The 13,901-nt window shown below is 38.8% G+C and overlaps 1 protein-coding gene across 4 annotated transcripts in view; it reads right to left on the minus strand.

Moving 5' to 3' along the window:
• The window catches only part of LOC107684506 (calsenilin-like), a 27,996-nt gene that overhangs the window by 1,166 nt on the left and 12,929 nt on the right, over positions 1–13,901 (minus strand). The window contains exons 1-8 of one of the 4 annotated variants that reach the window (XM_016480777.1): positions 6,715–7,092; positions 5,587–5,589; positions 4,963–5,087; positions 4,246–4,315; positions 4,050–4,120; positions 3,862–3,969; positions 3,654–3,758; positions 3,492–3,554 (exon numbers count right to left, since the gene is read on the minus strand). In XM_016480777.1, coding sequence (XP_016336263.1) covers positions 3,492–3,554; positions 3,654–3,758; positions 3,862–3,969; positions 4,050–4,120; positions 4,246–4,315; positions 4,963–5,087; positions 5,587–5,589; positions 6,715–6,826 — 657 coding nt within the window. In that variant the 5' untranslated portion in view covers positions 6,827–7,092. The other 3 variants (XM_016480779.1, XM_016480778.1, XM_016480776.1) reach the window with 3 other exon arrangements.

A 13,901-nucleotide genomic window follows, 5' to 3' on the forward strand; every position in this document is an offset into this window, starting at 1 on the left:
AGTTTAACCCAAATATTCAGATGTGTCCAGTGCATTTTATGGAGGACTGTTTCCTGATCCTGGTAGAGTGACTGCTGGCTGTTCTGACTTCAGACTGTAAGTACGTTTTTTATATTTAAAGGATTTGCCACTGATGATTCAAACGCGAGTTTTGGGCAGTGTAGAGTAGGGCTTGTAGAGTAGGGCTTGTTGAAATTGTCATTTCTCCAATCACAAATGCAGACATGGTTTTATGTTTAGACAGTTTGCTTCTAGTTATCAAATTTCATTCTCATTCGCTTAGTTTTCAAATCTCATTCACGGTCATGTTCAGTTCAAATATGGTATGACGTCAATGATGTCAAACGCTTTACGAACCATACACACATTTTTTTTTACATTGAACTGAATGTTTTTAAGTAATTTTTTTTCATACATTTTTGCACTGAATATGATCTAAATAGTAATGATTTTAGGAACAGGAACAGCATTGAAATGAATGCAGTATTTGATGTAAAAATTTTTACATAAAAAGGTTTTATGAATTATTTATGTAAATTTTGCATTGAAATTATTGCATTAATTTATGGTTTTACAGACTATTGTCATACATTTTTTGCATTGAATTGAAAGTGATAATTTAAAAATGGCTATACAATTTACATAAATTTTTTTACATAAGTAGAGATTTACAAGTAATATACGTACATTCTCACATTAGACAGAATGAGATCATTTACATAAGAAAGGTTGTATTAGTATTTATGTAATCTGGACATTGAATTGAATGTGATAATTTTCATGAAAATGGTTTCACAAATGATTTATTTACATTTTCACATTGAACTGAATGTAATGATTTACAGAAGAGTGATTTTAAGAAGAATTCAGGTAAATTTTCCCATTGTAAGCGATAATTTATGTAACAATGGTTATACAAACTATTAACATGTCTTTTTTATTGAATTAAATGCAATAATTGTGACCCTGGACCACAAAACCAGTCATAAGGGTCAATTTTTTGAAATTGAGATTTATACATCATCTGAAAGCTGACTAAATAAGCTTTCCATTGATGTATGGTTTGTTAGGATAATATTTGGCCGAGATACAACTATTTGAAAATCTGGAATCTGAGGGTGCAAAAAAATCTAAATATTGAGAAAATCGCCTTTAAAGTTGTCCAAATGAAGTTCTTAGCAATGCATATTACTAATCAAAAGTTACGGTTTAATATATTTTGAGTAGGAAATTTACAAAATATCTTTATGGAACATGATCTTTACTTAATACCCTAATGATTTTTGGCATAAAAGAAAAATCTATAATTTTGACCAATACAATTAATTTTTGGCTATTGCTACAAATATACATACCCCAGCGACTTAAGACTGGTTTGTGGTCCAGGGTCACAATTTACTTAAAAATAGTTATACAAATTTATGTAAAACTTTGTTTTTAACAGAATGCAATCATTTACATGTGTTTTACAAGTAATTTACATATTGTCAGACTTTGTTCCGTGTTTTGTGTGTCTTGCTCCCCATGTGCCTTCCTATGCCCATATTTGGTTAGTTTCCTGCTCCTTTCCTGATTAGGTTGATTTGATTCCAGGTGTTCCCTGTTTTATGTCTATTGATCCCAGGTGTGTCTCGTCACCTCCTCATCCTGTCCTGTGTTTAAATAGTGTTCCCTGTCTTGAGTTCAGCGTCCGGTATTGTTTATGTCTACATGTATAGCGTGAGTGTTCCTTTGTGTCAGTTATACCCATTTGGATTGATGTACTCCTCGTCTTTCTCCGTTCCTTGCTCCTCACTCCGCTCCGCAATGCACTCGTGACAGAATACCGGACCGATACAGAAAGTGAGCGGCGCCTTTCTCCCCCCGTTTGTTTTTTGGTTTTCTGAAAAGAGTTTTGTTTTTGTTTTTTCCCGTGCGTTTCTCCCCGCCATAATGGAGGAACGAGCATTGTTCATCACAGTGGCTCAAGCAAGCCCATACTCTATCGTCTTCGCAAGGGCTTTTGTACCGCTCGCCCTGGCCAGCTCACTTGAGGGGGAAACCCTCGCAACGCTGTTCCGGATCGGGATGACGTTCCATCATCCCACGGAGCTCCCAGACACGACCAACCTCGACTGGAAGGAGACAGTCATCCGGTGTCTGGAGAGTCTCCGATCCCGATCCGGAACCCCTCTGCTGGCAGTTCCCGAGTCAGTTCAGCCGAGCTCGCTCCAGTGTCGGCTCCAGGCCCAGAGCTCGCTCCAGTGCCAGGACCACGTAAGGGCTACCCTGTTCCCCCAGTTAGGCCCAGGGAGGGTTCCTGTTCGCTCCAGTGTCGGCTCCAGCCCCAGAGCTCGCTCCAGTGCCAGCACCACGTAAGGGCTACCCTGTTCCCCCAGTTAGGCCCAGGGAGGGTTCCTGTTCGCTCCAGTGTCGGCTCCAGCCCCAGAGCTCGCTCCAGTGCCAGCACCACGTAAGGGCTACCCTGTTCCCCCAGTTAGGCCCAGGGAGGGTTCCTGTTCGCTCCAGTGTCGGCTCCAGCCCCAGAGCTCGCTCCAGTGCCAGCACCACGTAAGGGCTACCCTGTTCCCCCAGTTAGGCCCAGGGAGGGTTCCTGTTCGCTCCAGTGTCGGCTCCAGCCCCAGAGCTCGCTCCAGTGCCAGCACCACGTAAGGGCTACCCTGTTCCCCCAGTTAGGCCCAGGGAGGGCTCCAGGCCCCGAGTACAACCCCGTAAATTTCCCCAAGTATTTTCTCGGAGGCTGCTCCGCCATGGCCTCCTAAACTACCTGCTCCACCATGGCCTCCCAATGCTCCGGATCCGCCATGGCACCCCGAACGGGTACCGCTCTGGAGGCCCACTGTCCCCTGTCTGTCCTGAGGGACCTCCAGAGTGCTCACCCCCCCCTCCCCATTGGATGTTATATGGCGTGAGGACACGCCTTCCGGAGGGGGGCGTTATGTCAGACTTTGTTCTGTTTTGTGTGTGTCTTGCTCCCCATGTGCCTTCCTATGCCCATATTTGGTTAGTTTCTTGTTCCTGTCCTGATTAGGTTGATTTGTTTCCAGGTGTTCCCCGTTTTATGTCTATTGATCCCAGGTGTGTCTGGTCACCTCCTCATCCTGTCATGTGTTTAAATGGTGTTCCCTGTCTTGAGTTCAGCGTCCGGTATTGTTTGTCTACATGTATAGCGTGAGTGTTCAGTGTTCCTTTGTGTCAATTAAACCCATTTGGATTGATGTACTCCTCGTCTCTCTCCATTCCTTGCTCCTCACTCTGCTCAGCAGTGCACTCGTGACACATATATTTTCACATTAAAAGTGATCATTAACAACATTGGTTTTATTAACTACTTTTGCAATTTTCACTTTGAATTGAATAGGATAATTTAAAGAATGTTTTTGCAAACAATTCGTGTACAGTTTTACATTGACTTGAATGCAATAATTCATGTATAAATGATTTTTAAACCATTTACACAAAGTTGTGAGTAAATACTAATTTCAACTTACCTTCTGACAGGTCTCAATAAACTCCTCAATAGTGACCACACCATCTCGATTTCTGTCCATTTTCTATAAGAAAATGTAGTAAGCGTTAAAAGCTCTTAAGGCTCTGGTAAGATCGTGTGCATTGATTTTATATTGTCTTCATATTGTTAAATGTGCTGGTACCTGGAAGAACTTTTCCACATGTTCAGATGGAGCTTCATCTCTCACACTGGGGTAGGTATACCTGCCCATCATGTCGTAGATTGACTTCATGATTAACAGCATCTCCTACAACACACACACACGTCACTTATGACTATTTGAGTCTACATGACAAAAGCATCAGTGATGGAACCACTGGAGCATAAGAGCATAAAGATTTAGCAAGCACCTCTTTAGTGATGTATCCATCCTTGTTGATGTCATAAAGGTTGAAAGCCCAGTTGAGCTTTTCAGTGACAGATCCTCTCAGCAACACGGACAGACCAATCACAAAGTCCTGCCACAGACAGTAGAGAGTGGACAATGAAGAAAAAAAAAGAAAAAAAAGAAAGAAGCTGTGATTATGGATATTCTCACCTCAAAACGAATCGAGCCATTTCTGTCAAGATCAAATGCATTAAAAAGGAAGTGGGCATATGTGGTGGCATCTGAGGGAACAATAACAAATAGATCAGTAAGAAAAACAGACTAAACTTCCAATTAGTCTCAAATCAGAATTCATGCAAAACCAATAAACACATTTACTGATTTAGTGAAAAACACATGCATTTACCCCCTTGGGGAAAGAACTGAGAGTAGATGGTCTTGAAAGTTTCCTCATCAACCAAACCACTTGGGCACTCCTTAAATGGAAAGAGAGGCACATCTAATTAAACATTTAATTAAACAGATAATGGACTAATTCTCACTGTGCCACATCGGCAGCTCGTGAAGGCTTTAAATAAGTGCATTGTGCTAATTTTCTGTCCTATATAGTACTGTACACATCTGCTGAAACAAACAGAACGAACAACATTTTCTACCCCAAAGCTCCTCCTTAAAGATAAACTGTGTCATTTTTTAATGAATAATTGAAATACTACTACTACTTTCTGAAATCAGGTTTTCACATTGTGGACAATAAAATGGGTGGAAAAAAAGAGACTTATGTTAAGTGAGTCATATCTAGGGACGAGAATATCATAGAGACTTGGGCTATTTTGCTCTGATGGATCAGTTAGAAACCATCTAGAATACTCTGGAAATTGTGTTAGTGAGTCAAGTGGATAAATATCAAAAATGTGAAAAATCTGTCTTTTTGCAGTTCTGTTTGGAGTTAAATTTCAAATTGAATGCGCAACATAAAACTTTTTCATATCATTGATTTATTTCTTTTAAAACTGTACCAAACTGCAACAGTCTTGATAGTTTGTCCCACCACAAAAAGTAAACAACCGACCACAAACATTAACTACCTAATATTTGTTCTCTCTCTTTTACAGATACTCACGTTTTTGAAGCCCCTATAAAGGGACTGCAGCTCCTTCTTGGTGAATTTGGTCTGAGCCTGCAGCTGCTCCAGACCCTCAGGCTGATGTCGCACCGTGGACAGCTCGAGGTCACTGTCACTGCTGTCTATGGGAGAAAAAGTGCAAAAAAAGAGAGAGGAAGAGGAGGAAAGCAGAGCGATAGAGAGGGAAGGGGTCGGGAAAGGGGTGAGTTTATGGGATGCAGGACGGGATGGGGTGAGAGAGCATTTCAAAGAGGGAGACAGTGGTTGCGAGGAGAGAAAAAGGAAGAAAAAGGGGAGTAAAAGCAAAAGAGTTAGCATAAAAGTCAAAGATGTGCGGGAAGAGGAAAGAGAAAGAAATGGAGGTTTGATAGACAGGGTATCACTTTCTTTTTCCAATGTAACTGACTCTTGATGTCAATGCGAATTACTTTAATTTAGGGTTCCCATACTGTTAGACTACAGTAATTATCATTGCTGGATTTAAGTATTTGTTTCTTTGGAGCTCTGCTAGTGTTTGGATATGAGTCAATCACATAATGAAGAAAGCACCCCACGAAAAGAAAAGGAGATAGACCAAATAACAAACAGAAGAGACTAAACTAGACAGGTGCTTACACTCACCGTCTTTACAAAAACAGATAAAAAGTGAGACAGGGAGGCACAAGGAGGACAGAAAGGGTCAGAGAGAGTGAGAAAAGAAAAAAGAGAGAAACGGTCAAATCAAAAAGTCCACAAAAAATAGAGCAATCACTTAAAAAAAGTCGGCAAATTGATGGAGGAAGAGAAACTACCGTATCAGTTTTGTTACTGTTAACTAAAACTATTCAAATCGTCATAGTACTTTAATTAATCGTGTTAATTGAAATGAAGTTGAAATAAAATAAAAATATTAGATGAAAAACTACTTTTAAAAACCTAAACAAAAATGAGGAATGTTGCTTTGACAACTAATAAAAATATAAGTTTAAGTACTAAAATTACTTAAACTAAAATAAACTAAATATAAATGAAAAATGACCAAAGCACATAACAAAATGACTAAAATTTTAATTAAATTTTAAATGGAAAATATTAAAATAATTTTAAATATTAATAAATACTATAATAGTATATAAATAATATTAAAAGAGCAGAGCAAATAATCCTGTCATGCTTTAGGGAACAAAAACAGACATTTCTTGAAAACGCAAAGAACTGGAAAATCCCTCAAAAATTGGGAGAGAAAAAAAAATTTTTCCAAGTTAAATACAATCCATCTGGCATGCTGTTGATTACCAGACATGGAAAAATAACAAAAACGAAATAAAACAAAACACTTTTTCTCAATCAGTACTTTTGTTTTCCAGTAAAGACAAAAATATCTAAACATCCTTAATACAATATAAATGTATTTAAGAAGCAAAACATGACAATAAGGCAATATATGTATAGTACTGATAATAAATTAAAACTAAATTACATTAAAATATTAGCTTTCTTGTGTTAAGCTTCAAGCTAACAAAAGTGAGTTAGTGAGTTTTTATTTCGGGTAAGAAAAATCAACTACATTCAAGATAAATCCTCTGAATATTATAAGCAACTGTGCCTCTCAAATAAATGTATTTTGTTTTAAGGAAGATTCGATATTTTGACTGAAATGCCACAAATGCTGTCAACAGAGGAAACAATCTCTAAATATCATCTATAAACAATATCTCCATTTTGCAATCCCTGAAATGATGTTTGCTATTTTCTCTCTCTTTCTCTCACCTGTCTCAGTAATGTCTATGAGTCCAAGCAGATGCATGAGTTTGAGAAACATGATGACCAGGCAGACAATGCCCACAGTCTGTAACCCCTCTGTCTCCCATCTCACACTCATCCTGACACTCTGTCCCTCAAACACTCTTTCACAGCACGTCTCGTTCTTCCAGCTCAGTCCTGTTTTAGAGTGTTAATTCCACAAGCTTCATAAACGAAACATAAGTATCCTAGAAAGCCAATAACGTAATTGAGGTAAAAAGATGGGCAGATGTCCTGTTTCGAGAAACATCTGTCACACATTTTGGAAAAGTCTATAAAACCTGCAAAAGCATCTTATGTTGATGTCATCTTGTCTTAGTCTTGTGTCCAAAATGAATTTGGAGTCCAGATATACGCTGGTAACTCTCCTCTCTCATTATTTCTTAGCCTCTGTTCTTCTCACATCTATTTAAAAGTTCACTCTGACACAATTTTCAAAGGGAATTGAGAAAACTCCCACTCAGGAGACAAGGTTGTCCCAATTAGATTTAGACACAACCCCAACATGAATTTTGAACTTTGACATGATGATAAAAAAACAGACACCTTGTTTCTGCTTCAAATGAGTCAACACAGCAAATCATCATGTTTTGTGGTACATCTTCGTCCTCAGAACTGCAGTTCAAATGAAAGTTCCCTGACAAAAGTAAAAAGATTTTATGCCTTTGACTGGTCTGGAATGGACATCTAATATTTGAAGTTGTTAGAACAGATGCACACTCACAAGGTGCCCTAAATCCTGCTTCCCCTGTCTTGTGAACCAGTTTCCCACGACTAATTGTTCTCTCTGTATTTCAGCCTTTGTGATATGACTGTGATCTACAGAGACTGTTCTTCATTTATCCTTCTATTGGCAGCATTGTTATTCACTGCTCTCTTTCCAAGAGTGATCTTTTAAATTTGGTCATGCACAACAGATTTATGACAACCAAAACCATTAGCTACTGTTCTAAAGTTCGGGGTCTTTAGGATTTCTTTAAAAAGTTTTTGAAAGAAGCGTCTTATGTTCACCAAGGCTGCATTTATTTAATCAAAATACAGTAAAAATCGTAATATTGTCAAATAATATTACAATTTAAAATAACTGTTTTCTGTTTGAATATATTTAAAAATGTAATTTATTTCTGTGATGGCAAAGCTGAATTTTCAGCAGCCATTACTCCAGTCTTCAGTGTCACATGATCTTTCAGAAATCATTCTAACTGGCTGATTTGATGCTCAAGAAACATTTTATTATCAATGAAAACAGCTGTGCCGCTTAATTTTTTTGTGGAAACAGTGATAATTTTTTTTTATCCAGGATTCTTTAATTAATTGAAAGTTCAAAGGGAGCATTTCTTTGGAATAGAAATCATTTATAGCATCATAAATGTCATTTTTGATCAACTTATAGCATGTTTGCTTCATTTCTTGCAAAAAATAACTTTTGAATGGCAGTATATATTATCTATTGTATTCCTTTTATGCCTAAGCATGAGACCGTCAACAGAGAAATGCTTTTTAGAACCAAAATTTCCCTGCGTTCCATTCGGAAGGGCTCATCCCTATGCCCTAATCCCTTCAAAGGGTTTACCCTCCGGAGTGAGAGCTTCGAAGGGCTGAAGGGTGTAGGGGACCGAACTACTTTCTTGAAGTGCCCTTCTGCGTCATGATCTCGTGCCCACACGGAGGAGCCGTCATCATGCAAAGAATCTGCGCAAAGGATCATGGGAGGCCTAAGTGTCCATGAGTTGTACCCTTCGAAATCCTTCATTCCGAAGGGCCCTTTGAAGCGTCCAGTTTTGAGCACTTCGGTTTGGAACGACCCTTCAATAAAGCGGCCATGATTGTTTTTACTCCGAAGTGCCCTTCGGAGGGCGATATATTCCGTTTGGAACGCACCGTGTCTAACCACGCTAACCAGCCAAACCTTGACCCCTTGGTTTCTCGCCTGAGCTCAACATCTGAGATCATGTAAAGAAACATCGCCCTCTAGTGGACAGTTCTTCATGTCTGCGGTGCACAACAGTAGACAATTTGCATTAAACTATAAGCAGAAACATTCAAGTTGAACAAAATAACAGTTGACATCATATTCCTCTCATGCAACAGAGCTGGCACATACTGATCATTACGCACGCTTCCCTTCAAAAGTAATACTTCAGCATCTGTGGTTACATATTAGATTCACACCAGCAGAAGCCCAAAATAAACTTCACTCTCCTGAAACACGACTCTCAGGAATAGTCAGAGCTGTAGTAAGTGATGCCACTGAGCTAAAAATAGCCCCCTGCTGATTCGTTGGGTGGTCCGGCTCATGGGCCAATGCTGGAAGAAGATTTATGTATAGATTACAGGAGGCACTCAGACACTTCCAGATGATCAAGTGTTTATATGCATAACTGTCTGTTATAAAAGGTGATGTGTTATACCTATACTGTTAGCACCTATATACCGTATATCCTTGCTGAAAAAAATGGATAAACCAGCCTTAAAACTGCTGGTCTTAGGTGGTTTTATCTGGTCTACCCTGATTTCCCAGCCTGACAGCTGACAAGTTGTCAAAGACTCATAAAAATACACAAACCAGTCCAGCCCAATACGGTTTAGAGAAAAGCTACGACCAGTTTAAGCCACTCAAAGTGATTACAATTAATTATTGCAAAAATATGCATGACTCTATGAAGTTTTATTTTTTTTATCAGGATACTTTTAATGAAAAAAAAGACTGATAGTTGGAGATTGATTCTCGTTAATAATAGTGACTCTGTCACCTCTGTTCCTGAAAGTCAAATAGACGAGACACGAATGTCAAGACCATTTAAGGAAAACCGGACAAAAATAAACAATTGTACAGACAGATTAATCAAGCAAGAATATGTATGTACAATACAGCACACAGATGCCAAATATTTCACATAGTTGTAGGCCAATCTTCACTCTTTATGCCTTGATAGTAAGTAATTCAAGACAACAAAGATGCGACAAGACACAGGGCACGTCCACCAGACGATAGACGAAATGTGGAGAACAGTGGAGAAAATAAAAATATCTCCAATCTCAAGCTTTGTGACTCCAGAGGAAGTGCATCTTCAGTATATGAAGGTGCTGACTCTGATCTGTACTTTCAGAAATGATTGGTGGATATGATATTGTGATGAAGTGAGGGGTGAGATGGAATTGGACAGTGCCCTTCAGGACCCAGTACAGAGACCAGCGGACCCATTTTTAGGTAGCCGTAAAGAAAGCCTGTTCAATACAGCATACATAATGAATGAAGTGTAATGTTAGACTGGATTTTGATTCAAAGAGAGAAAGTGTGTGTTCGTGTTTGAAAGAGAGAGAGAGAGAGAGAGAGAGAGAGAGAGAGAGAATGCAGTATTTCTGACACCAATATAACATTCTCATTAAGTTACTTGTCTTTGAGTATGTAGTAAATAATAAGAAAAAAATAAAATAAAATCTGGACGTGTCGTTTGTGCAAAACAAATCACATACTAGCACATCATAAACCTAAACAATAAAACGTTTCCTATAACATTTATCATTAATAACAGATACACTCACACAGATATAATCAGCTATTTAGGTAGTTATACAGTAAGTCCATGAATATTTTTTTTTAAATCAACTTCAAGATTTTGGGTTTAAATGTTAACAAATGTATAAAGAAACACCTGTATTTCTCATATTTAATTTTTCCTTATTTAACTGAGCACAGTTTTTACGCCATTTTAATCACCTTTTTTTTTTAAGTGTAACATTTAGTACAGATTAATTAGTCTCCTAATTAATAAGGTTATAAAAGCAGCAAGCATAATAATTATGAAAGAATTGATAAAATGCTGCAGTTAATAGTTTTAGATGGAGTACAACATGTCAACTTAATTTAATGTCAGATGGAATATAGCATTTCAAATTTATTTCACTTCTATTTCTAACTGCTGATTTTAATGAGGATATACAATAGCCTTCAATTGTTTTTATAAAAACAATCAGCTAATTATAATTTATAATTGGCAAATAATATGTAAATTAATTATGATTACTCCTCTTCCTAAAATAAACTTTTTAGAATTGAATAAAGTATATTATTTGCTCTATTTATGAATAATTTGTTTACCTTTAAGATCATTCCCAAAAGGAGGTTATGCCAGATTTTACATTTCTAAGAACAATGTTGTCCCCAAACTATCCCGGTGATGCAGTCCCACTGTAACACCTGGTGTAAGATGTATTTGTTGTGTTTATGTCTGCATACAGCACAGCAAACGTTGCGATAAAATACTTAATACTTTCTCCCACCAGCCACAAAAGACCCAATGACCTTCAAAACTCACAAGCAGGGAAAACTCAACAGGAACAATCGGTTTATGCATTCAAAAGTACTGTAAAAGCACAATACTTTTCCTTCACTTTAACACAAACATCATAACATTACTAGAGAAGAATCATCAGATTTGTTATCTCTATCTTTGGGATGCACCTGACGCAACCCCAGCCTCACGGGCCCCATTGGTCAAGCAAATCACCATGACAACAAAGGGGAGGACCTCAGTTCTAGAATGCTCCTTACCTTCCAGTGACATGGGCTCCAGAATGCCGAACTGTTTGAGAACAGCCACGAACAAAATGATGACCACTCCGATGGCAAACAGCTCCATTCCCTGAATACCCATGACTGCACTGATTTACGGCTTTCGACACAAGAACTTCTAGAACTACTGGAAGTATTAATCTGCTAGTGTGTGTACTAACGCGGGACAAAGCCAACTGGCCGATATAGCATGGTGCCAGACGCAGAAAGATTCATTTCATTAGTTCCTTTAGAAGAATATTTAAAAGGAAAATCAGGGGATATTTTTGGCAGAACGTCAAGCTAGCAGTGTGCATGGGAAAAAGAGTCTGGTCTAGTTATACTCATTTTGGAGATGAGAAGAGAAGTCAGTGTTTCCATGTTAGGTCATTCTTCTTGAAAGCCCCATCGCATAAATAAAGAGCTGGATTGCAGTTCTTGTACACAGTCCAGATGTGTAAAAGCCATCCTGGGCCGCAAATGTTATTTGCAAGTGTCAACAACAGACAAGAGCATTTCAAACTCTGCCGTGAAGAAGTGCTGCGGCGACGCTGCGATATTCAAGATTGTTGATTCAAAGGTGTATGTTTTGGTGTGAGACAGGACGCACAAGAGAACGGAAATTCATTCAATAGATCCAGATGAGTACAATGTGGAATTGCAACTTGGAAGCTACGGGCACACTGCGCTGATTTTGCTATTAAAACGATCATATTTAATTTCAAGTCCTAAGAGGCTTTTAAATCCGGGTTTTGTTGATGTTGACACAGAAATTTGAGTCTAATGGGCAGCCTAGTGCCTCAAACTGGAATAATTTGTCTATGTAGAAGTCACTGAAGTAATATTCAGTTTAGTTATACGCAGGATCAACATCTGGCACTGCCTTGGTCACTGCGACAACCACTGAGGTGGCATTTGGAATCCTGATCCAAAGCGTTCGGTGGCCTCCTGCTTGCATGCTACACCAGGTTGGTGCAAATCTGCAAAAAAGCTACAAGGTACTTCCTGTGGCAGTGGCAAAAATACATAAATCCTTCACAGATTGGGTGGATCCGTCTTTAAGTGGGTGCAAATTCCCTGAAGCTCTCAATTCTTAGCCCCCGTCAAACCTTTCAAACGGCCCATTAAGTTCGGTGATACGTCTTGGGAGTGGTCCTGAAGAATGCGGTTACTCGTCTCCTCCTTCTCGGGGGTTCTGCCGTCAGTCAAGAGCCGTCATCTTTTCCCTCGTCTGTTTCCTCAGTCAACATCAAGTGCTTTTGTCTCTTCTTTCAACTTGTACTGTACAGTTCGTGTTCTTCCTCCCTCCCTCCCTCGCTTCTCTTGCCCTCTCTTGTCCCGTAATAATCTGCAGTGGGCAGTTTATCTTCACCTCTCTGTCCATCCCACCCCTTCTTCTGTGTCTCTTTTTCTCTGCTCATCTATGACCACTCCATCCCTTCTTTTATCCATCGCTCACTTTCCAAGCCTCACTACCCTTGACTGCATGCAAAGTCAGACCCTTTTGAGAACTGGTCCTTTTTCTCTGACCACAATCCCTTTCTCTCTCTCTCTCTCTCTCTCTCTTTTCCTTTCCCTTTCTCTTCTCTCTTCCTTTCTGCCTGGGGACTTGGGGAAAAGTCACATTTCCAAACAGGGCAGAAAGCGGGAGAGGGAGAGATACTAGGGGGATCAGATTCCAGGGACGCCCTCCCCTACTGATTTCCCAGCCTCCCTCAACCCACATATCTGTTCCATCTGAAGCACTTCGCGAGTAAAGCAAGGCAAGGCCTCTGTGTGGAATGGGACAACCAGAGGAGACAACATTAGCTTACGGGTTTTCCTGTTTATAGTTTAGTGAGAGAGGAAAGGAGAGAGCTATAATAGCTCAGTTAGATAAAGGAATCAATAAAGCCTTAATGGTAGCTTTAAGTCAACCAAACACAAGATGAGATCAAATGCTGTTTCTACTGCCAGCATCCGCTCATCTTCTCTCACACCACCCCCTCCTCCTCCTTTTTCTTGTTAAAAGAGCCATATAAAGATGATGAATGTCAGAAATGAAAACAGGAAGAAAAAAAAAAAAAAAAAAGGAAATGTGGTGCTACAATATTTGAAATGCAATGGTAATCTTTGGGAAAAATCAAAATTTTGAAATGCCATCCTCAAATTATAAAGAATAATACACTTCAAGATGAAATACACCCTTCAGAAGACAAAATTCACAAAATTCATAAAAATTCTAAAGGAATGTAAATTAATTGCCAATGCTCTTTATATCATGATTTGAACTAACTAAATTAATTAATTAATTTAGTAAAAGGAATTGAACTAGAAGTCGAATTCAGACTCTTATTTGATCCATTTTTGTTTTTGTATAAGTTCCAAATTATGATTCAAATTACATCAGGATTTTTTGAGGAAACAAATATCATTACACTTTTCATATTTGGAAAAAATATCCTGAATGAATGAAACAACGGAGTTCTACTGGATTCTCATTTGATCCATTTTCGATCTTTGGTTTGTTCCAAATTATCATAGAAATCACACACACACACACACACACACACACACACACACACACACACACACACACACACACACACACACACACACA

The sequence above is a fragment of the Sinocyclocheilus anshuiensis genome, unplaced genomic scaffold (genome assembly GCF_001515605.1).
Source record: "Sinocyclocheilus anshuiensis isolate Anshui unplaced genomic scaffold, SAMN03320099.WGS_v1.1 scaffold1, whole genome shotgun sequence".
Lineage (NCBI taxonomy): Eukaryota > Metazoa > Chordata > Actinopteri > Cypriniformes > Cyprinidae > Sinocyclocheilus > Sinocyclocheilus anshuiensis.